The 24,905-nt window shown below is 46.0% G+C and overlaps 3 protein-coding genes across 3 annotated transcripts in view; 2 read left to right on the top strand and 1 right to left on the bottom strand.

The window, feature by feature from the left end:
• Positions 1-24,905, bottom strand: part of LOC126235043 (uncharacterized) — a 164,125-nt gene that overhangs the window by 63,320 nt on the left and 75,900 nt on the right. The window lies entirely within an intron of this gene.
• On the top strand, positions 14,392-15,285 carry LOC126235044 (histidine-rich glycoprotein-like). Its single transcript, XM_049943780.1, has one exon. The coding sequence runs from the start codon at positions 14,392-14,394 to the stop codon at positions 15,283-15,285; it is 894 nt and encodes a 297-aa protein (XP_049799737.1).
• LOC126235045 (paternally-expressed gene 3 protein-like) overlaps positions 20,994-24,905 on the top strand; it is a 75,624-nt gene continuing 71,712 nt past the window's right edge. The window contains exon 1 of the mRNA XM_049943781.1: positions 20,994-21,122. Within this exon, the coding sequence (XP_049799738.1) occupies positions 20,994-21,122 (129 nt within the window). The remainder of the gene's footprint in view (positions 21,123-24,905) is intronic.

Raw genomic sequence — 24,905 nt, forward strand, 5'->3', positions numbered from 1 at the left:
TGAAACCGATGTCAAGGTGCCGTCTCCCTCTTTTTCAGATTACATATTACTGTAAAAATAAGATGATTGGTAAATCCTAAAATTTACCAGTAAAACCTAAAATTTCTTACTGAGTGCATAGATTTCTAACTTTCATCAAGAGACGTAGGCAACACTTTCGATTTCCCATGCGAACTGGTAAAAGCTGGAAGGAATATCCCACATCCGTCGTCCAAGTACAGACATGTTTTTTTGTTGATGACATTTTGTTACCAGGCCGCTAACCGCCGTGCCGAGTATCGTGAGCGCATGTGCGTTCATCTTTGCGACTCGCCTTAGTGGTGTTCCTTCTTGTGGAGCTTTGCATCAGAAGGGGTGATGTTACACGTAACGGATTTCATAAACTTTTAAGTGAATCAGTGAATAATGACAATTTTTACGCAACAACTCAGTAATGTAACATTCTGTTAAGTAACGTGAAAAATGTAAAAACCGTTGCCAAAAAAAAAAAAAAAAAAAAAAATACCATTTCAATACAGACGTTTGAAGCAATATGTGATATTCTCAACATCTGAGGTGAAGAGAAACAGATAGCACCAGTGTCTGCTGGAAAACAAAAAATTCTTTATTACGTTTGTCTTCATGAACTGTGTAATGTAATACAAGAGACGCATATTTCTATGGGCCATGGCAGCCGCACTCGGATGATTGTGGTATTGAATTTAAGTACAATAAAGTGACTGCTGAGCCAATTGTTACTTTTCTGAAATTATATTAACCATATTTTTAAAAAAAATGAACATGTGTGTTGTAGTGAAACCTATCTCACACACTGAAATGAATTCACGATGCCAAATTGACTTAATCGACATGCTGGCAAACCCACGTAATAAGTCGAAGTTCGTATTTGTATAACAGGATCACTTGACAAAATTTTCTATCCTCCGAGCACCAACTTCGAAAAGAGCTGATGAATTGGCATTTCATCTTTTGGACATCAGGGCAGACACCACACAAATATGTGGTTAAAATAACAATAGTTTAACTCAGTGATGGAGCGCAGTGGACCAAGCAATGTTCACCAAAGGCTGTGCCATTTCCTCTCTATATAGCCGTTCGTATGTGTGCAGGGACACAGCACCTTCACACCGTTCTCCCAGCCATTTTCAGCGCTCTGAAACTTGGAGCCGCTACTTCTCATTCGGTTAGTTCCTCAGTATACCTCTTGACGCTGAGTGCACACTGATATTATAGATAGCTCGTCGGTAGCAATGCTTTCGTTTGTTTCTAGGAGCTTAGAGACGTCTGGCATGCGAAACTTAGTTGGAAAGGTCCCTGAGGTGCGTGTTTGAGTATCTCTCAGATTGCGACAGGCGAGACACCTGTGTGTTTGAGAGCAATCTTACGGGAAAAGTACTGTATTCGTAAATACCTGCCGCTGTGCACTGACTACGCCATGTGCATCGAACTATGAACTGAACCACATGGACTAATCGCGAAGGTATTGTGCTGTGCGACGTATGCTGATCGTGAAGTTACTATTGTAATATCCGACGTAGAATGAAGTGGCTACCGCGACATGAAATCATCGCTATACCCGTGCGATTTGGTTAAGAGAGAGATGCTAATGTGTGTACATAATTTTAGTTTGTGAACAGTGCAGCCAAGTGAAGTAGTATTCCATAATATGAAGTTCTTCCACAACTGCGTTACTTCTCATGTAAATGTTGTATGGCCCCTTTCCTTGTGGTTATGTGTATTTTTTCAATATGAGAGAGTGTAATGGATATGTGCACAGTGTGGTATTATGTATACGTTTTATGATGATGATGGGGTATGGAGAGGTTGAAACACGGTGCTGCACATGACGCACTCCTCTCCAATAGTACCAGGGGTAAAGCCAAGCTGAACGTCCCCGTCTAGCGGATGGATCACCATCAACAGTGTCACATGCCCTCATTTCATCAAACGTGGAGTGGTTTGGAATTTAATCCAGGATATTGGCGCAAAGACTGGTGATCGTGAAGAATTTCATCCACCACCAGAATTCGAACCAGGTGAGAGGTCACGCTAGATAATGTGGCCCGTGTGCAGGAATGCTTTCTCTTCCTGGTCACTCAGTGAGTCCATTCTTCATTCTGAAGAGGTGGCCGCCTCAGTTGTCTGTGTCCTGCTGAGCTGCACACTTCATCTGTTAGTGGTAGCCGCCACAGTGGTTTGTAGCCGACTGACTACTGTATTGCGAGAGTTCTGACTGCTATCTTTGTTCTACACAATATGGTTTCGCAGTCTCCACTCCAAGGAAAATGCGTCATATCACACACGGGATACTGTGTGCAGTGTAATAAAATTTATATCGGAAGAGGCAGATCTACATCTACATGTACATCATGCTTCGCAAACCACCTAATGGTGTGTGGCGGAGGGTACTTTCGGTACCACTATCTGATCCCTCCAATCCTGTTCCACTCGCGAGTAGAGCGTGGGAAGAATGATTGTCGGTAAGCTTCTGTCTTGGCTCTAATTTCTCGAATTTTCTCCTCGTGGTCAATACGCGAGATGTATGTGGGGGGTGGAGGGAACTAATATGTTGTCTGACTCCTCCTGAAGAGTGCTGTTCCGAAATTTCAGTAGTAAATCTCTACATGATGCACAACATCTCTCTTATAACGTCTGCCAGTGGAGTTCGTTTAACGTCTCCGTGGCGCTCTATGGCCAGCTAAACGATGCCGTGACGAAACGCGCCGCTCTTCGTTGGATCTTCTCTATCAGTCCTACCTAATACGGACCCCAGATTGATAAACCATACTCAAGAATCGGGCGAACAACTGCCATATAAGCTGCGGATCTCATGAGGCACAGAGCGACCTATGTTTCACAGGATCCCTGTATGCGGAATCCATGTTAATTTTTATAGAGGAGATGTTCATGTTCCAAAAAGTCATAATTCTTGAGCATAAAACATGTTCCATGACGTCAACGATATATGTCTATAATTGTGTGGATCTCTCTTACAGCCGTTCTTAAAGACAGGGCCGGCCGCGGTGGCCGTGCGGTTCTAGGCGCTCCAGTCCGGAGCCGCGCTGCTGCTACGGTCGCAGGTTCGAATCCTGCGTCGGGCATGAGTGTCCTTAGGTTGGTTAGGTTTAAGTAGTTCTAAGTTCTAGGGGCCTGATGACCACAGAAGTTGAGTCCCATAGTGCTCAGAGCCATTTGAACCATTTGTTTAAAGACAGGAATGACCTGCGCTTTTTTCCAGTCGTTAGGTACCTCTCGTTGCTCACTCGGTCTACGATACATTACTGCTAGAAGGGAAGCAAGTTCTTTGGCATAATCTTTATAGAACCTTATAGGGATCTCATCTGGTCCTGACGCCTTTCCACTACTAAGTGAGTGTAGCTGCTTTTCAGTTCCGCGAACGGTTATCTCAATATCTGGCTTTTAGACGTCGTACGACGATTGAAAGGAGGAACAATGTTACGATCTTCCGCGGTGAAGCAACTTCGGAAGACCGAATTAAGTATTTCAGCCTTCTCTCTGTTATCTTCCTCTTCGGTGCCGGTGTGATCGCTGAGTGAATGAATAAAGGATTTTGACCCATTTACTGATTTTACATACGACCAAAACCTCTTAGAGATTTTACTCTGGTCGGTTGACAATGTCTTACTTTCAGAATCATTGAAAGCATCTCTCATGGCTCTCCTTACGCTCATTTTCGCTTCGTTCAGCTTTTGTTTGTCAGCTAGGTTTTTACTAATCTTGAATTTGAGAAGAAGTGATCTTTGTTTACGTAGCGCTTTTCTAACACGGCTATTAAACCACGGTGGATCTTTCCCATCCCTTAAAACCTTACTCGGAACAGACTTGTCTAGGGCGTATTGCACGATGCCTTTGAATTTTTTTCCATTTGTTCTCTACATATTCGTCTTCATCACCGAATATTTGATGCTGAATGCTGAGATATTCTGAAATATGTAACCTGTCGCCTTTGCTGAGCAAATACAGGGTGGTCCATTGATCGTGACCAGGCCAAATATCTCACGAAAAAACTACAAACGAAAAAACTACAAACGAAAAAACTACAAACGAAAAAACTACAAAGAACTAAACTTGTCTAGCTTGAAGGGTAAACCAGGTGGCGCAATGGTTGACCCACTAGATGGCGCTGCCATAGCTCAAAACTGATACTCAATTTCACCCAGATTAATTCACATTCGGAATCCGTGATAACATCAGTAGATTTTATCGAATTTTATACTGCAATAAACACGCCGCCACCATTGCCGACTAACCTATCCTTAGGATAAACATTCCATTTTGAACGTAGAATTTAGTTGTCACTGACTTCTGGTTTCAACCAGCTTTCTGTTCCCAATGCTATCTGTGCATTCTAACCTTCAGTAAGCTATACTAATGCTGGTACCTCTCCTTGGATGCTCCTGCAGTTTACTAAAATCATATTAACGTTTTTTATCTCTGATCTGTGAAGATCATGATTCTCGGAGATCACTGTGGCTGATTTAACAGGCAAATCGTCTTTTACCCCAAGGGCGTGGTAGATGTAAAGAGGATATGAAATGCGAATTAGCTATAGTAAATAAACGTTAATATCTACTATGTGTCAGCAAGTATTTTCTGAAGGGATTTGTCTGTGATTTTGCCTCGTACGGAACTGAAAAGTGGATGATAGACAACTCGGCTAAGAAGAGAACAGAAGTTAAGCAATGCGGTGTTACAGAATGCAGAAGATTGATGGTACATCGTATGACTAATGAAGAGGTACTGAATTAAATTAAGAAGGAAGAAATTTGTAGCGTAATTTGACTAAAAGAAGGGGTCGGTTTATAGGTCACATCCTGAGGCATCAGGAAATAATCAGTTTGGTATTTCAAGTGAGTTTGGGGATAAAATATTGTACAGGGAGATCAAGATTTAACGTCAATAAGCAGGTTAAAATAGTTGTAGGTCCTAGCAGTTGTGCAGAGATGAAGAAGCTGTCTTCAGACTGATTACCTCTACAAGCAACTAGTTAGACGAATAGTAATATTACTGTTCTTAGTTCAACAATACAGTAAATTACACAGGAAGTATTGAAGAATATAATTAGCACAACGCCTTTCGATTTCCTCTTCATTCACGACGGTAATGTTTGAATAACTTCGCGCTCAAATGCCAAAAATTCCATAGTTTCGGGATATATAGGACTTTCTTCGTCTATGAGGTCCATAGAGACACAACACTAGCACACGAGAATATCATCTGAATGCTTGAATAGAGTTTCTGGAAAACATATACAGACCAGATATACATCAAAAAAAGTTTTGCATCACCCCGGTTCCCAGAACTCTTGAAGATAGACGTTGACTGTAGATATTGTATCACAGATACAGTCATTTTGAGTGTTCAGATATGTCACTAAACCCGCCCAACGATGTTAACAACCTTGCATGAGCGGCGCCTATTAGACGGAGAGGGTCCAACAGCTGATCAGTTCCAGTCATTCCACCAAAAAGGAGGTACACGGCTCGTGTTGTCTGTAGTTCAACCATGTCTAGACAGTTAATACCAATGCTCGATCGCGTCCGCATTGTTACTATGTGCCAGGAAAAGCTCTCAACTAGGGAAGTATCCAGGCGTCGCGGAGTGAACCAAATCGATGTTGTTCGGACATGGAGGAGACACAGAGAGGCAGGAACTGTCGATGACATGTCTCGCTCAGGTCGCCCAAGGCCTACTACTGCAGTGGATGACCGTTACCTACGGATTATGGCTCTGAGGAACCCTGATAGCAACGCTACTATGTTGAATAATGTTTTTCCCGTAGGACGTCGTGTTACTACTCAAACTGTGCGCAATAGGCTGCATGATGCTCAACTTCACTCCAGACGTCCATGCAGAGGTACACCTTTGCAACCACGACACCATGGAGCGCGGTACAGATGGGTTCAATAACATACCGAATTGACCGCTCAGGATTGGGATCACGTTTTCTTCACCGATGAGTGTCGCATATGCCTTCAACCTGACAATCGTCGGAGACGTGTTTTGAGGCAACCCCCCAGGCTGAAAGTCTTGGACACACTGTCCACCTAGTGCAGCAAGGTGGAGGTTCCCGGCTGTTTTGAGGTGGCATTATGTGGGGTCGACGTACGCCGCTGGTGGTCACGGAAGGCGCCGTAACAGCTATACGATACGTGAATGCCATCCTCCGACCGATAGTGCAACCATATCGGCAGCATACTGGCGAGTCATTCGTCATCATGGACGACAATTCGCGCCTCCATCGTGTTCATCATGTGAATGACTTCCTTCAGGATAAAGACATCGCTCGACTAGAGCGGCCAGCATGTTCTCCACACATGAAGCCTATAGAACACGCCTGGGATAGATTGGAAAGCGTTGTTTACGGACGACGTGACCCACCAACCACTCTGAGGGGTCCACGCCAAATCGCTGTTGAGGAGTGGGATAATGTGGACCAACAGTGCCTTGATGAACTTGTAGATAGTGTGCGACGACCAATACAGGCGTGCATCAATGCAAGATGACGTGCTACTGGGTATTAGATGTACCCCCACCTCTGAAGGTCTCGCTGTGTGGTGGTTCAACATGTAACGTGTGGTTTACATTGAAAGGGTACAGTACCGCCCGACATTGAAAATAGGTGCAACATTCTTCGTTATTCTTGTCAGAACAACATATTTTTTGTAATAATAACTCAATTTCACTTAATACACTGAATCCGGATACCAGTGTATGAAAGAATGACAATTTATTTATTTCATTGATCACATGTGCACTCCCACAAAATAAATCCCTACATCCAATTTGGTGAGAGCTGCGAAATGAATGAATGTATAGTCGTCTGCTAACCACAGATAGTGAATGTTCAATGTATGATCATCTTTGAGACGGTCCTTTGGTCACCTTTGGTGGAACCAAAGAGATGAAATTTACCTGAGGTTTGAGCGCCTGAAATGTGGCTGACCAATGGGTAGCATGGTCTTCCTCCACCTCGACGGAGGTGCGAGATGACCTGAAGAACGGCCATGTTACAGCACTCTGCAGCTGGATCTAGTGTTGGTAAGACCTGTCTTAAGTGTGCTCCGAAAAGACAAAAGAGTGGAGACATGGTATGCATGTGAAATACTTAAGAGTAGTTTGGAATAATAATTTCTCTATTTCTGGAACTTTTGTAGAGAGAATTAAATGTCAGGCAGGTAATATTAAGGGGATCGTAGTAATCTTTGGAAGTGACCAACGGTCACAATGAAACTACGTGTAGCAATAAGTTGAAATACTTCCGAGTGCTTAAGTTAAGCTGAATTACTGGCGTGTGTACTATAAGCTGGAAATATTTAAGAAATGGCGTGTGCTGCACTTGAAATTAGAGACGTGTACTTCTACGTGGTGAGTACTGTGTGAGTCTCAATCTGTGTATGAGACAAAGGATAAAGAAAAGTACTCGTCCATGGTATCAGTTGAGGACTCGCGTGTGTGACGAATATGTCTTAATATTACTTTGCGTGTTATGTTTCCGTGTGACGCTTGATTCAAACTATAACACTCTGAGAGTGAAGCAAGGTGAGTCAGCCGTCTATCCGGCAACGCCACTTGGCTTGCATTGCACAGGAAGATGTGCATATATCCTCCAGAGTTCATAGTAGGAAAGAAAAGCTACGAAGTGGTGCAGTGTCGTGTGAAACTGGGATGAATTCTAAATGAAGTGGGAAAGCTGAAAGTGATGTGATTATAACGTTGTGACCATTCCTTGTATTCCATGTTGCCAGTGCGGTGTATTTCATGTAATTTATGTATGTGTGGTTTGCATGGGAGAGTAGCAAGATAGGTTCAGAGGTAGTGGGTTATGCCTGTTCCTTTTGTACCGCTCGGTCTGGAGGAAATTTTCGTGATGATGGCTGTGAGAGTCGAAGTGTGAGATATAGCAAAAGATCCACCATCCTATCCAAAAAGTGCACTGTAGTGTTAGATGATTACGAGACCATAAGGTAGAGAATCACCAATGTAAGGCCATGGCCACTGGGCGGAGTTTCTCGTGTACAATTGTTGTAGAAAATGTAATGGTGTGTTTAGGTTATAGAATTTATCGGAATAAAAAAGATAGTGAAAAGAAAAAGATTGGTGGCCTTTTCCTTCGAATTGTATGTTGTCATGATATCCAGAATTTATAATGTGTGCGCCATTCATATTCAGTGCGATGGCCACGTGTTGATCAAAGCCGTTGGGTAAGAAAGAAAATGTGGTATTGCCAGTGCGTAGTGAACAGTCAGAGTTGTGTAAATTACTAATAGTCAGATGTGCGTTATCCGTTTCCGTTGCGAAATATTCAAACAGGAGAATAATTTGTAGCTTAATTGTGAGTACTAGAGCTCATGTTACTCGATAAATAAGAATGAATCCACTCGCTTGGCAGACCACTCATCTTGCAGGCCTGACTGCTTGATGCCACAGTATGAGCAAGGCATGTGGGTGCCTCTCAACATGAGCAATAAAAAGGGGCGGAAATGATGTTTATGTTGATCTCCGTTCCAATTTTCTGTACAGGTTCCGGAACTCTCGGAACCGAGTTGACGCAAAACTGTTTTGATGTGTGTATTAATGCATATCTTTATAATAACTATGCACTGTCAGCCTTTGTCAGCTACTGTATGTGAAAGAAGCAGACCATCGACACCACAGTAATAAAATACTGGAAGCATGCTGTATACAATAAATTACGAAAGGCCAAATAACTGATTTATTTATGGATATTGGTTTGTTAATCAGAATACGGTAAGATGATAATTAAGTAAAATTGGTTAATTTCTGAAAAAACCTAATTATTTATAAATGTCTTTCAATAATGAAAAATGATACTGTTACGTGAAAATGAACAGAGATTAGATTAGATTAGTTTTTCGTTCCATAGATCCGTGCTGAGGAGATCCGCGTGGATGTGGAACATGATACGTTTTAACTACAGAATGATGAATGAAAACATTACCATCACCTGCTTATTAGTGCGTTGGTCCAACATTCGAATACAGTACAGCAGCGATCCTGCGTGCCAGAGATCGGAAAAGTCCGCGACAGGCATGTAATAGCAGTTGTGGTGAAGGCGGATAGTCGTCTCCGGTTCATTGGTAGAATTTTGGGAAGATGTAGTTCATCTGTAAAGGAGACCGCTTATAAAACACTAATACGACCTATTCTTGAGTACTGCTCGAGCGTTTGGAATCCCTATCAGGTCGGATTGAGGGTGGACAGAGGCAATTGAGAGGCGGGCTGCTCGATTTGTTACTGGTCCGTTTGATAACCACGCGAGTGTTACGGAAATGCTTCAGGAACTCGGGTGGGAGTCTCTAGAGGAAAGGAGGCGTTCTTTTCGTGAATCGCTACTGAGGAAATTTAGAGAACCAGCATTTGAGACTGACTGCAGTACAATTTTACTGCCGTCAACTTACATTTCGCGGAAAGACCACAAAGATAAGAGAGATTAGGGCTCGTACAGAGGCATATAGGCAGTCACTTTTCCCTCGTTCTGTTTGGTAGTGGAACAGGGAGAGAAGATGCTAGTTGTGGTACGAGGTACCCTCCGCCACGCACCGTGTGGTGGATTGCGGAGTATGTATGTAGATGTAGATTATCTTTAATGCACCCGATTTCTGTGCACAGCTCAAGCAGTTACCGTAAATTGCCCGGCTGGTGGTCTTCAAAAATGGTTCAAATGGCTCTGAGCACTATGGGAATTAACTTCTAAGGTCATTAGTCCCCTAGAACTTAAAACGACTTAAACCTAAGGACATCACACACATCGATGCCCGAGGCAGGATTCGAACGTGCGGCCGTCGCGGTCACGCGGCTCCAGACTGTAGCGCCTAGAATCGCACGGCCACCCCGGCCTGCGCTGGTGGTCTGTTCGCGGGGAGCTGATGCCCGAAAGCGTCCCGGATGAATTCAGAGCATGTGAATTCGGTGCACATGACATGAACCTAAGGTGACTGTCATGCTCTTCAAATCACTGTCGCACTATTCTGGCACTGAGGCACATTCAGCTCTATTGATTGAAGATGCTGTCGCCTTCGGAGACGTTACGAAGCGTGAAGGAATGCATACACTTCACCGGAATGTTCATGTAGCCCCAGCTACCACGGTGCCTTCTATTACTACCACACGTCCGATGGAAGCATAGGTGAATGCCCTCCCCCACCGGCCTGTGTCCGTAGTGTGCTGCATGTTTCGAACAGACGGTGTATCTGGGCACGACCTGGTGTACCAATAAACTTGATTCACCCAAGCCAAGCAGGCGACACTTTCCCATCGATCCACGGTTTAATCTCGATTGTCTGGTGCCCATTGCAATCTGAATTAACGGTGTCAACGTGTCAACGTGGGCAGAAGTGATGGTACTCCACTACGGAGCCCAATGTTCAACAAAGTTCTCCAAACACTCGTGCCTCGAGCAGAATTGTACTCTATAACTGGCACTGCCACGTATCCTACTTTACAATCTCCATGTTCTGTGATGAGACGTGGAATTCCAATACCTGTCGTCTGGTCGCGGTTTCACCGTCCTTCAAGAGCTTTCCATAGACGCTACCGACAGTATCACGCGAACCGTCTATCACCTTCACCCTTCCAGTTACGGTCGTTGTCCGGCACCGGGTCAGAACTATGTGCGCTTTGTCAAAGACTCTTATCTCAATAGATTTCCCCATTTGCGGCTCATGCAGCCACTAGAATGATCCCCATTTTGTCTCTAATCCGCGTATATACCTTTCTTACCGCGTCACGCGCCCGATACGCCAACAGCGAGTATTCAACCTGGCATCGGAGAGTGGTCATAACGTTTTGGCTTTTCGGGATATCTTTCCAACCCCGGCGGTTTACGCTTAGCTGCATAGTCTCGTGACCCACCCGAGTAGGCTTATCTCCTGACAGGCCATTCCGCTGCTAAAACCAGTATCGTGCTTAGGCACCACCGAAAATTACAGTAGGAACTGATTCACAAACTGTTCCACGACCAATGTTCAGTGTGTTCTGAAGATCTGTGATTTCTTAGAGTTTACTTTATGACGTAGTTTTTGTGTCAATCGTGACAATGAACAAAGCTTGTCACTCATATTTGACATGGAAAAAGCAATGTCATTAGGGCTGGCGTACATTGCCGGGAAACATGGTGCCTCATGACGAATGGTTTGTTCAGGACAAATCCAATATTCCGAATGGTTTCCGAGATAGAACACATTTAATGTACATTTATTTTGGGCTAATGGTGCGCACCTACGTGCCTTAGCCACTCCATCTCGAACGATTTATCCTAGTGTTACTTGTTGCTTTCAACCTCTTTGCCCAGATATCATTCTGCCATTAAACCAGCCCGTTAAACGAGCAGTTGTCGATTGTGTATCTTGAGTGAAGTAGTGTGAGGGACTGAGGTTATATCAGGGAGTAGCATCGCTTAACTGTGTTTGTATGCGCTCTGGCTAAAACGCTACCGTCTTCACTAATGACAACTACATACGTTTACGGCTTCTGCAATGGTAGCGCTCCCTGTGCTGTCAAATAATAGCCTCGGCTCTTTCCGATACGTCGAATTCTTGACTGTTGTATGTTTACCAGAGCTTTCAGTACACTGCGTGAAAACCGTAATATTCCTAGTTTCCATTTTTCTTCTGAACGTGTAGTTCAACACCCTGAACGGGAACATCAACACACAGTTGAAATAGTGCAGTGTAGTCCTACTATCAGCATAGGCTACTTTCTGCACGTATCAGAGACCCACGAACACTTCTATGGAGAACATTACATGCAAAAAACTTGTAAACACACACCGTATCGACAATCTTCACATTGGAAACAATGCCACACGAATTGAATTTGGTCACTAGTTAACTTACAATCGTTATTTGCTTCAGTTAATACTATTCACAGATGAGGCCACGTTTACACGGAATAGAATCACCAACACACGTGATAATCATCGAAGGTCGCAGAAAAACCAACACGCTCTAGTGAAACCAATTTCCAAGATAGTTTTTCGATCAATGTTTGGTGCGGTATGATCGGTAACATGCTTTTATGTCTAGTTATTTTAAAAGAGAGAAAGACGGGACAAAATCACTTATTTTTTGGAAAATTCTTTTTCTGAACACCTTGAGGACGTTCCCTTGGCCTCTCGGACTGCAATGTATTCCAGCAGGGCGAAGCCCCTCCTTATTTTACCAGAGGTGTGAGGCTACCATCTCACGAGTACTTTCCATAGTCGCTGGACTGGTCGTGGTAGTACCATAAATAGTCACTGAGATCGCCAGACCTTACGCCATTAGCTTTTTGTTTCCGGGGTTTTATGAAGCCACAGTTGTACAAACGAAAGATGAATGCGAGAGATAAACTGTTGTCCTCGTTAGGGAATGTGCAGAGGCACTAAGACAAGGAACAATGTTCTCCTAAAAGTGCACAAATTCACTTAAGCTGACTGTGGGGTATTCGAACATTTGTTCTGACATTTAAATTAGTTGTAATGTGACATGTACGATAATGCTTAATGATGAACGTGTTGAAAATACATATTTTTGAAATTATACTATGTAAAACACATCTTGTAATAGTTACTATTGTACATATGTAAACCTGACAATGTGCTAAATAATACAAAAATAAATAACAATCTACATTAAATATGTTCGATCTCGGAAAGCATTTTCAATATTGCATATGTCCGTGGGAAGCTTTTTGCTTCAAAGGATCCTGTCATATCCCTGAATATTAATCAACTTTCATGAGAGACCCTGTATAAGTGATAGAAGAATGTAGCACAGACGTATACAATGAGGAAAGCTGGCTACAAATGAATGAACGCTTTGAGCTAAGAAGGTAGCTATCCAAAAACAGTACTCCTGGATACGAAGTTTTTCACAAAGAAGTCTCTGGATAAAAAGTTAATTTGCCGTGTCAAAATCGGATAAAATGCCAAGCTTTCATTCAAGGTATGTGATTGTCATCAGGAGTTAAGTCTGACCGTCGTGAAACTGGCGAGATGGCAGCTTTTATTTCTAGAGGACGGCATCTGATTAGCTGGAGTACGTTGTGGTATTATGACGAAGATGGCACATGCGGAGGTGGCGCTCTCTACGTCCGCAAATAACGTTTGCGTTCTATCCATTGTCGCTTGCAGCGCCACCAGTCGCATATTGGGGTAAACTAAGATGTCTGCCTCATTTCTCTTCCTTGATCTGTTGCATGCTTTCATCCCTTGCTAGGTGCATAGCCAGGGTCATGATGGACGGAGTCCTTACTTTTAAAAACCACTTAGAAAACATAAGAAAAAGTGAACATTAAAATTGTGATTACGGGGAAACTAGCTGTTTTCGGACGGGGCGAATCGCAGATGCTCTTCGTACTCTTACAGTGTCATTGGTTTATTGCAGAATATTGTGCCACAGTATGGAAAACAATGCACATGCCCGCAAAGTTGATATTAAGCTAAATCAAGCAACGAGTATAACTAGAGGCGTATTATTTAAAACTGCTCAGCCATCAACTAGACGAAAAGCAGCAGCTGCGACAGTGTTCCAAAAGTTTACTACTTTTAGAACTCACCTCTGTATAACCAGCCACATACTTACAGCCAGCCAATTGAAATCGAGAAAACCTATCTGACCTCGCAAGATGCGCCTCGTTTATATGATTTCTGCCCTGAGGATTGACATAAGTTTCCTCCAGAGAATTCTCATCTTATTACTGACCCTACTAACAGTGCGAATGAATTTCATCATCTCAGGAAATTATGGACAGCTCCGACTGGGCTCTGTAGGGGATAAAGAGGGTATTGGGTCTGCTCTTGGGTGCATTAAGTGTTTCCATCTCTTGTCATATGGGGATACGTCCGCCATTGTCAAATATGTTAGTCTTGGAGTCGAGGTGTTACGGCGTGGGGAGCCTGACCGACCCCAAATCTTTGAGAACGGTACATTCACCGGTCAACGTTGTTGTGACCCTGCACTTCTTCTCCATGTGCATCTTTTCAGGTTTCATTCCGTCCTGTCTTCATTTTTATGGATGCCAAAGCGCAACCGCATCGAACAGCCCGAGTGGATGAGGTCATGGAACGAAAGGACTTTGGCGAATGGACTGGCCTGCCCCCTTCTTAAATCCCATCGAGAACGTCTAGGACACGTTGTGGAGACATGATACAGGACGTCCACACGCTCCAACAACCCTCTAACAGTTGTCAGGCGGACAGGTTGTGGAATGGAACGGTCTACCACAAGAACGCGTAACAAATGTGTGGCAAACATTAGACCACGTTGCACTGCCTCTGTGGTGATCTCGCACCCCAGTAAGCACCAATTCCAGCCCTTTGTGAGGTCCAATCACAGTGATTCCACTGTAATTGTTCTCTATGAACAAATGTGTTATTCCGACTCGCCAGTGCGGCACCACGACTCGCCAGTGCGGCACCACGACTCGCCAGTGCGGCACCACGACTCGCCAGTGCGGCACCACGACTCGCCAGTGCGGCACCACGACTCGCCAGTGCGGCACCACGACTCGCCAGTGCGGCACCACGACTCGCCAGTGCGGCACCACGACTCGCCAGTGCGGCACCACGACTCGCCAGTGCGGCACCACGACTCGCCAGTGCGGCACCACGACTCGCCAGTGCGGCACCACGACTCGCCAGTGCGGCACCACGACTCGCCAGTGCGGCACCACGACTCGCCAGTGCGGCACCACGACTCGCCAGTGCGGCACCACGACTCGCCAGTGCGGCACCACGACTCGCCAGTGCGGCACCACGACTCGCCAGTGCGGCACCACGACTCGCCAGTGCGGCACCACGACTCGCCAGTGCGGCACCACGACTCGCCAGTGCGGCACCACGACTCGCCAGTGCGGCACCACGACTCGCCAGTGCGGCACCACGACTCGCCAGTGCGGCACCACGACTCGCCAGTGCGGCACCACGACTCGCCAGTGCGGCACCACGACTCGCCAGTGCGGCACCACGACTCGCCAGTGCGGCACCACGACTCGCCAGTGCGGCACCACGACTCGCCAGTGCGGCACCACGACTCGCCAGTGCGGCACCACGACTCGCCAGTGCGGCACCACGACTCGCCAGTGCGGCACCACGACTCGCCAGTGCGGCACCACGACTCGCCAGTGCGGCACCACGACTCGCCAGTGCGGCACCACGACTCGCCAGTGCGGCACCACGACTCGCCAGTGCGGCACCACGACTCGCCAGTGCGGCACCACGACTCGCCAGTGCGGCACCACGACTCGCCAGTGCGGCATTAATTGATAGAGTTGTTGGATGTAATCCTGAGGGATGTTGTGTCACGTTCTCTCCGACTGGCGCCATAGAATGTCAAAATTCCGAGCTGGTTGTAGGGCCCTGACCATAATGCTCAAACGTTTTCAACTGGGGGAGATCAAGCGACCTTACTGGCCGAAGTCTGGTTTGGTAAACACAAAGTAAGCTGAGGATGGCTATCTGTTAAGGCCAGAAAAACAGAGCTACAATATTGTCGATGTAACGTTGTCATGTAACTATGCCGCAGATGACAACCAAATGAATCCTGGTATGAAAAGGAATGTCAGAACATAACTCCAGGTTGTCGGGTAATACGGCGGGCGAGAGGTTGACATTCCACCACTGTTCAGGGCCTCCCCAGACACGTCTCCGCCTGGAATCCGGTTGACTCTAGTATGACTGTTTTCATTTATGAGTCCCGCTTCGAACTGAGCCCCGATGACAATCGCAGACGTGACTGGAGACGCCATGGAAAGCGGTGGGACACCAACCTGACTGTCGGCCGCCATACTGACTGACCATTAGGAGTGATGGTCTGGGGCGCCATTCAAATGGCACTGAGCACTATGGGACTCAACTTCTAAGGTCATTAGTCCCCTAGAAGAACTAGTTAAACCTAACTAACCTAAGGACATCACACATATCCATGCCCGAGGCAGGATTCGAACCTGCGACCGTAGCGGTCTCGCGGTTCCAGACTGCAGCGCCTAGAACCGCACGGCCACTTCGGGCGGCGGGCGCCACTTCCTTTCACAGCAGGATCGCTTTGGTTGTCATCCGCGGCACTCTTACAACACAGCTGTACGTTACGTTATGCTACGCCCCACTTTGTTGCCCTTCATGCCAAACGGCAAGCGATCCTGGGTTTGCATTTCGGCAAAGATAATGCCTGCCTGCACACGGCGAGGGATTCTGCTGCGTGACTTTGTGCAAACCCTACGTTGGCCAGAAAGGTCGATGGCTCATTACGCAACCATAACTGGATTCTGACGATCTAACACGCCTATTGGACAAAATTTGGCATGATATCTCCCAGGAAAACGCCAAGGCGAATGACTGCTCTCGTAAGAACCCCAGATGGAAAAATGTGTTACTGTCTTGCTGAATTTGTTAAACTCGTTCTCTTGAAATGATCATCCAGTTCTTCTGAAATTGTGTACATTAGTTTATCTGTTCCTGTAAATCACATCTCCTGATTTCCGTCGGTAAGAGCTTTATAACACTGCAGAACGCTAGAACAGCATAGATACGTTCATTAAATGATGCGCTCGTAGAGGACGCTGAGAAGAACAATAGTTCCACTCTCAGCCACCAGGTGAAAATATGGCGCTGTAAGTAGTCAGAACTTGGTGTGAATTGAGGAAAAGTGGTGTAACGATGAATCAAATGATTAAAAACTCCCTAGTAAGCAACATTCTGTATCTGTAACACGTCATGGTTGGCAGTTGATTGCGGCGTATTCAGCTAATCAGGGCGATATGACGTCGTATGCTATTCTTCAGATCAGGAAGAGTCAGGATACGTCCATGATACACACGATTTTTCAGTTATCCCCACAACAATACGTCACATGGATTTAGGTTGAGGGATTTGGAAGGCCATACATCTTGAAATTATCTAGATATGATGTGGTCGTTACCAAGGTTTTCTCGTAGAACATCTGGCAAGTGAGATGTGGTGTCATCCCATCTTGTGTGAAAATAATGGTTGTGACACGGTTGAATTTTTGCAAAACTGGCATCATTTGTTCACAAATAAGGTCCTTAAACGTGCAGATGTATGTACACCTAACAAGCTCACGAGGTGTCATCCGCTTGAAGAGAAACAGACTGTGCACACAACAGCTTGCAAAACCGCATCAGCCAGTCACATAAGCTGAATGCAATGGATGTCACTGCATAACATTTAGAGGAGTAGAACTCCATCTGCGACAATTATGAGCAGTCACGGCACTGAGTAGAGTAAAATGTGCCTTGTGCATCCAAAGAACATTCTCTGGCCACATGCCATCCATTTCCATGTGTGCCAAAAAACTAAGGGCAATGTTACGGTGTTCAATCTTATCTTGGGGCTTCATTTGATACACATTCTGAATCTTGTAGGGACACCAGTGTAAATACGCCGAAAAATCATTTGAACTGTTGACCAAGGGAGAAACAAGCACTGGCTGCGGAATTTGAGGCACGTGCTGCACTGCACGCTCGGCTATGGCTACAGAAACTTCATCGACAACTGCCATGGGAATGGGCCGTCTTCCTCTCCCTGCTGCACCTCCTAACTAAACTGTTTCTTCAAATTTTTTCGTCATATTCCTCAGCCCATTTATTGACATGTGTCCTCTCCGCAGCTGTTTCTGTAGGTGATCCGCAATGCAACACTGTTGTAGCTACCGTTTTCATAAAACGACTTTACCAGCAGTGAACGGTCTGTCTTCTCAATAGGCAAGGCATTGCGTACAATACGGAAATCTTCAACCTTCTTAACACTTTACACCAACAGTCACTTCGTAAAAGAAATCAACACACGTCGCAAAGCAACGAACAGCATACTGACGTGAAAACAGTGAACATTTCACATTCTGACTACTTACAGCGACATATTTTCACGTGGCGGCAGAAAGAGGAAGTATTATGTTTTTTTTTTTTTTTCAGAATACTCCACGAGCGCACCAATTAATGCACACACCTACGGTGTTTGAGTGTCCTGCGATGTGTCAAGAACGCACTGCAGCTCTCGGAACACTGTCAGTTTAATTACAACCACCCTGTATATTAATCACTGTTAAACAGAAACACTCCTTATATTCCGTGCATAGCGATATTTTAACTGTTGGTCTATATAAACGTGTTCCATAACGGTAACACGCTTATATTCTGAAATGATACATAAACTGTTTCGAAAAATAATACCATGCCAGTTTCGAATGTCTTCTACATCTCTCCAGTTAAAAGCTTGTAATTCATACAACGTATTTCGCGAAACAAGAGCTCTTCTTTTCTTCATTAATATAGGCTGAATTTAATAGCCGTGATTTTAAATTAAAACGAGCATAAGGACTTATACCAACTTCTCGACGTTTACGCGATAAACCCTTTAAAAGCGTATAACCTGAGAGACGAACAGAGTTCTAGAGGAGGTCTGGTTTGAGCCACGTACCCAAGAGAAGAATGTTTGGAAGTTCTACTGGTACGACAGATCAGCACGAACTGGTTAATTACACATGGTACTGAGAAAAGGCAACTCACATGCACCTCCTACAGTGAACTCTGCAAGCGTTACCTATGTTGTCGCTAAAGTAAAGAAAATATAAACGTTTGTTACCTTGTAATGAGTTAATGAACTTAAACGTAATTTGGGAGAAAACATCAATAAAAACGTCATCAATAATACTGAGGGAATTACAAACCATCTAGTTGCAGATCAATCAAGGAGATTACTATTAATATAGCAGGTAACTGCAATTCGTTCTCCCATTTCGTCCAATAGAAGTAAATACTCTCCGTTGTGGTTTCGTTAGGTGACCTAGGGGACAAGTGCAACACTAGAAATCTGAACGTCTGGACTGCACCCAATGTCGGTCATAAGACCTTTTTTGTGTGACCTCTTTCAGGTCTGGAAACGATTTGTTACGTGTAAAATATCAAGTCTCTCTGTGGTTCGGAGTTCTAGTTAAACTGTGACCCCCATGAAGCTAGTTGGACACGTCAGTTCAAACGTCGGAGAAAGGAAAGATCAGGTGTCTTAGTTCTGCCAGTACTTCTTCAGTGTAAAATTCAAAAGCTATTTAATCCAAGGCAAACTTAATTTCTTACACGCAAACGCTAAATATGCTTCTGCAAGGTTACTACGTTACAGTAACTTCTACTATAGACTGCTAGTCGGGATTTTTTTGTTGGTTTTCGTACCACTCAAACTGGTAACATTCACCCGTCGTTCATTAGTCGATCTAGTACAACGAGGTGGATGTACGCTTAACTGCGTCGCTGCTCCACTTGTACCCTTAAACTAAACGACGCAACAAACACGGTTCTGAAGGCGAACAGAACATGTTACATCTCTGTGCAACCACAGGAATTATTGCAGATTATCTACTCCAGTAACGGTTACTGAATGCCAAGTGAATGCAATTTTCGTCAGATCTAGGACACTACGCTGTTGTTTGGGATTGACAGTGTAAAAAAAACTATTGCTTAGGCTTACTGTTTAATGCAACTCGTTGATTGTTCAGTATTTGTGGTTGTATCAACTCTTACACTTCCCATTATTTCTATACCACTTAGAGCTACTAAGCACTGTCGCCGTCATGGAGACACTGTGTTTGTCACTCGGTCTTTTTATCCTCACAATAAAATGTTTTCGGCACATGATGCTACTGCGTTCGGACTGTCTGGCTCGTCAAACTGAACTGAAATTTATCTTCTTTGTACATTGCGTTAACTCTGAATCATTTTACGTGTTAATTCGATGCCAGACATTTCATGTATTTTGTGTTCACGTTTATCCACTACATTCGCATAATATATAGTTCCTATAGAACTCTTCCCATTCTAGAAGGATACTTCTGGCTCAGAAACGGGCGGTTCTGGCAATAAGTGGGGTAAGTTCGTGAACCTCTTGTCGACCCATGTTCACGAGTCTGGGTATTTTGACATTAGCCTCTCAATATATGTATATATTCCTTACTGTCATTTCTTGTTAACAATGTCAGGTAATTCCCAAGAATAAGCAGCTTTTACTGAGTTTAACTATATATGACGGTAGTATCTGTTCCCGAAAGAACAGTTACCGTGGATGACCATGCAGCTTTGCTAGAAATGAAATGATAATTATCCTCTGTGCCCGCGGTGGCTCAGATGGACAGTCTGCCTTCGGCAGTGACACAGTGCGGACCGTGTTGCCAGCCGGCCGCGCTGTGGTGCGCGCGCCTGTTTGTTTACGCCGGAGCAGCTTCGCGTGTGCGGTGTTGTGAGTCTAGGACGAGATGGCACACTCGTACAGAAAAACGACTTTGAAGTTCAGTTTTGCGACCGACTATACACGACCAAAGGCACACGAGATTGAACGTTTCTTCAGAGAAGAGGTAAAAATCGATCCACAGGAAATCGTGGGAATCAATTTATCGCTCGTTTCAAGCGTCGTCTATGTCAAACTTGTTGACGAGGCTGCTTGCGACAGACTTCTACAACGATCACCGAACGGGTATCGTTTCTGTCATGCCGATGGGAATGTAGGTGCGGTTACAGTCGATCACGCGGGAATGGGGATCCGCACTATACGCGTCTTCGAACTTCCGTTTGAGGTCCCGTCTGAACTTGTTACCGACGCCTTTCGACCATACGGCACAGTTCTATCCCATGTGGCCGAAAAATGGACGAGTTTTACCACGTATCCCGTTTTAAATGGGGTGAGACAAATACGGATAGAACTGCGCAAGCACGTCCCCTCTTATTTGTACATAGGAGGTTGTCGAGCGATTATCATCTATGATGGGCAACCTCGCACTTGCTCGGGGTGCGGGAAAGAAGGTCACGTCCGCTCGGAATGTCTCCAGCGACGTTTAGTGCAAACTCCACGGGTTGACGTTCAGGTGCCACAACAGACGACTGTCTTACCGTTGACCTTTGTGGAAGCCCTGAGAGGCGACGTGAGGGAGATTTCCGATAGGCACCAGCAGCTGCCCCCTATAGAGAACATGGACACCAACGGACTGGAACTCCGACCGTCGGTTCCTCCACAACAGACACAGGACACCACACAAGAGATGCAGCTGACGGCCGCTCCAGGCTCATCCGTGGTGGCCGCCAGTGCTTCCACCGAGAGCGTGATAGGCCAGGCCCAAGACGGAGGATTCGCAACCCACACAGCCGATGCGGAAGCAAGGCAACGGAAACAGCGTTCGCCGAAGAGAAGAAAGAAGCGTCGACTGACTTCTGCTGACGATAGCCATAGTCCCGAGGGGACAGTGGACGACAACGACAGTATCGATCTGAGACCAGTGGATTCCACAGATACCGAGATGACGATGCAGGAACTACACAGCGATGATAACTTGAACTCTCCTTCTGGTGACCGGAAGGCGGAAGTGGAGATGACAACTGTCCAACATCAGAGCGATGACAACGTTACCTCCCATCCTTCGACCTGTTCCGGAAACATGCTGGGGGACTGGGCGCAAGAAATGGACCAACAGGAACAGGATGAAAATACGAACGCGACGATTGCGGATAGTCCTGGCCAGAGGCCGGGAGGGGTCGGGAAATGTTGACCAACTTAGTGTGATGCGGAGCGCCGGGGTGCAGATGGCCGCTTAATGACACCGCCCTACAACTGATGAACACAAGCCAGGCGTACCGCATTGCCACGATAAACATTAATGGCATACGGACACCGCTTAAAATTCAGATGCTGCACGATATGTTACGCGCTGCGGACGTGGACATTGTACTCCTACAAGAAGTGCGTTTCACATCGCCGCCAGTGTTCTACGGTTACGAGGCACATTATTCAGTGCACGATGAAAGTGGATGCAGTGTAGCGATTCTCACCAGGGAAGGAATAGGAGTGGAGGACGTCAGGTCTCTCCCTTCGGCACGCGGCATAGCGATCACTGTCGACGGCGTTCGTTTCATCAATTTATACGCACCATCTGGCTCCACAAAACGAAGAGAAAGGGCGACTTTTTACACCGAAGAGATAGCACCGTTGTTCGCTGGACGCTTTGATAACTATATAGTGGGCGGCGACTTTAATTGTGTCGTCGACAAAAAGGACCAAGTACCTCATTATGTGCCATGCATGGAACTGCGTGCGTTGATTACCGAAATGGCGCTTCTGGATACCTGGGAACTGCAGCATGGTGACAGACCGGGTTATACGTTTGTCACGGGACACTCGGCGAGTAGACTTGATAGGGTGTATGTGACACGAGCACTACGGACGGCGATACTGGATGCCGAAATCTGGCCAGCGGCTTTTACGGATCATATGGCGTACGTCTGTACGATTTCACTAACGCGTCAGAAGATATGGCGGAGTAAAGGTCACTGGAAAATGAATTGTGCACTTCTACGTGACACTGAATGTCACCGGTCGATAGAGGCGGCCTGGGAGACCTGCGTTCGCCGTCAACGAGCCTACTCCTCGGTTCTCCAGTGGTGGATAAAATGCGCAAAACCAACGTTACGGAGAACGTTGATACGATATGGGCAGGACAAAACGCAGTGGAACCGCACAATGGCTGATTTTTATTTTACAGCCCTGAGGGAGCTGATGACCCAACAACCATCGCCGGAAAGACACACGGCCATGCGCAGGATAAAAGCCAAGTTATTACAGCTGACGAGACTAAGAATGGAAGGTATAATGGTCCGGGCGAGATTGGCGGACACAGTTGCTGCCGAAACCCCCTCCATGCACCACGTGGTACGTGAACGCCAACGACGACGCAGGACATTGATCAGGGAACTAATCTCTGAAACTGGCCAGCAAGTTGTGCACCAGCGTGATATTGCGCATGTGTTTACCGACTATTTCCGCCAGTTATATGGACCTGTACATGTGAACCACGAGACACTACATGATGTCATCTCGGAAATGCCAGATAGAGGACCACCACTGGATGCAGAGACTTTCATCACAGCGATAACAGAGGACGAGCTGACAACCGCAATTGCCAGGGGGGCACCGAACAAGTCCCCAGGACAGGACGGCTTCCCAATTGAATTTTACCGCGCCTTTGCATACCTCATGGGACGGACCTGGATTCAGATGTACAACGAACTCCTGTTACCGCAGACTGAGATACCTGTCGAATTCACGGAGGGTATCATCATCCCAATACCCAAACCACGCGGTGGCAGAAATCCAGGAGATTATAGACCACTCACTCTTTTGAACTGCGACTATAAGATTTTCGCGCGCATCCTTGGGGCTCGCCTGCGGTCTTCACTTTCTGATAGACTCCTCATAGATCAAACTTGCCTCGGCGGTAAGAGCAACGTACATACGGCGCTCAGTGACTACCGAGATATCATCGCATTAGCAGCGGCATGCCGAGTGCGTGGGGCACTCGTCTCTATTGACTTCGACCATGCGTTCGACAGAGTGGATCATACGTTTTTGCATGCGGTGATGAGCAGATTGGGAATCCCACAGGCCTTCATCCTAGTGATCATGCGACTGTTACACGGCGTACGATCAAAGGTCTCGGTGAATGGGCGGGGCACTGACTACATTGTTATTTCAAGGTCAGTTCGTCAAGGCTGCCCCCTTTCGATATTTTTGTATGCAATGGCTTTGGAACCCTGTCTATATGGTCTCCGAAGACGGTTGGAGGGACTGCCGTTGCCACAACTGACCTTTCATTGCCGCGCTTATGCTGACGATGTGATGCTGGTGGCACGGACAGGCGAAGAAGTACGTACGGCGTTGGCATGGATACAGCGATATGGGATGGCGGCAGGAAGCGTGCTTAATCTACAAAAATCACGCTGCATGAACGTCGGTCGAGGATTACAACCGGGTGAGGAAGGCCCGCTCATCTTAGTTAAGACCATAAAATGCCTAGGTATTACGTTCCACACGGATGTGCAGCGGACAGCAGCGGATAACTACCGACGCATATTGAAGCTGATGCGGACAATGGTGCTGTTACAGAAATTAAGAGCGTTGGATATGATTCAGAGGGTGACCTATGTTAACGTATACCTAGCACCGAGACTCACTCACGTAGCGCATGTCCTGCCTTTAACTCGCACAATGGCATCACGCATACAAGCAACTTTCGGAACCTACGTGAGTGTGGGACACCTGTTTAAGATCCGATACACAACGCTCACGCTCCCACCTGGAGAGGGTGGACTTGGTCTAGTGAACGTGTATGAAAAGGCACGGGCGTTATTCGTAAGTACGATTTTCCGACAGTGGCGCGGTCAATTTCGCAATATCTCGGGTGCGTTAGCCGATGTACTAGCGCCCACTTCAATGCTGCCCCCAGTCAATGTGGGCCATATTTCACCGAAGCTGTCACATTTCAAGTCCTTTTTTTTGGAGCTTAGCTATGTCAGAGATTCCTTCCCAACAACACGACTACCGACGACGCGAGACGTATACCAACTCTTACTGCGCCGGTGCCCCAGGAATACCCTGGAAAAGAAGTACCCAGACAAGAACTGGCGACAGATATGGCGCGTTATACGGAACGTTTACCTTCCAACGTCGGTACGCTCAACATGGTATGTGGTGATAAATAGGAAGTACGCAACGAATCAACGGCGGCACGCGATTCATTTGGCGGACACTCCACTATGTTTAGGCTGCGCAACAGTGGACACTGATGAACATCGTTTAGTATGTAGTGGGACGGCTCCAGTTTGGCACTTGGCACAACAGATATTGGCGTTCCTGTTACGCTCCGCCCCTCACACAATTTCATCAGACACACTTTTTTTCCCCCAAGAATCTTATTTCCCGGTCCAAAAAACCAATGCGGTGACATGGGTGCGGGGAATGGTGGTGGGCTACGTATATAACGAATCGGAAAAGGACAAAATTGATTTTTGGCATTTTCTCCTGGATGGACACACGAAGCTGCAACAGCATAAGA

This window comes from Schistocerca nitens, chromosome 2 (assembly GCF_023898315.1).
Source record: "Schistocerca nitens isolate TAMUIC-IGC-003100 chromosome 2, iqSchNite1.1, whole genome shotgun sequence".
NCBI classification, from domain to species: Eukaryota; Metazoa; Arthropoda; class Insecta; order Orthoptera; family Acrididae; genus Schistocerca; species Schistocerca nitens.

Bases quoted from the DNA above. Each gene is read 5' to 3' on its own strand.
- LOC126235044 (XM_049943780.1), top strand. From the start codon at position 14,392: ATGTGTTATTCCGACTCGCCAGTGCGGCACCACGACTCGCCAGTGCGG.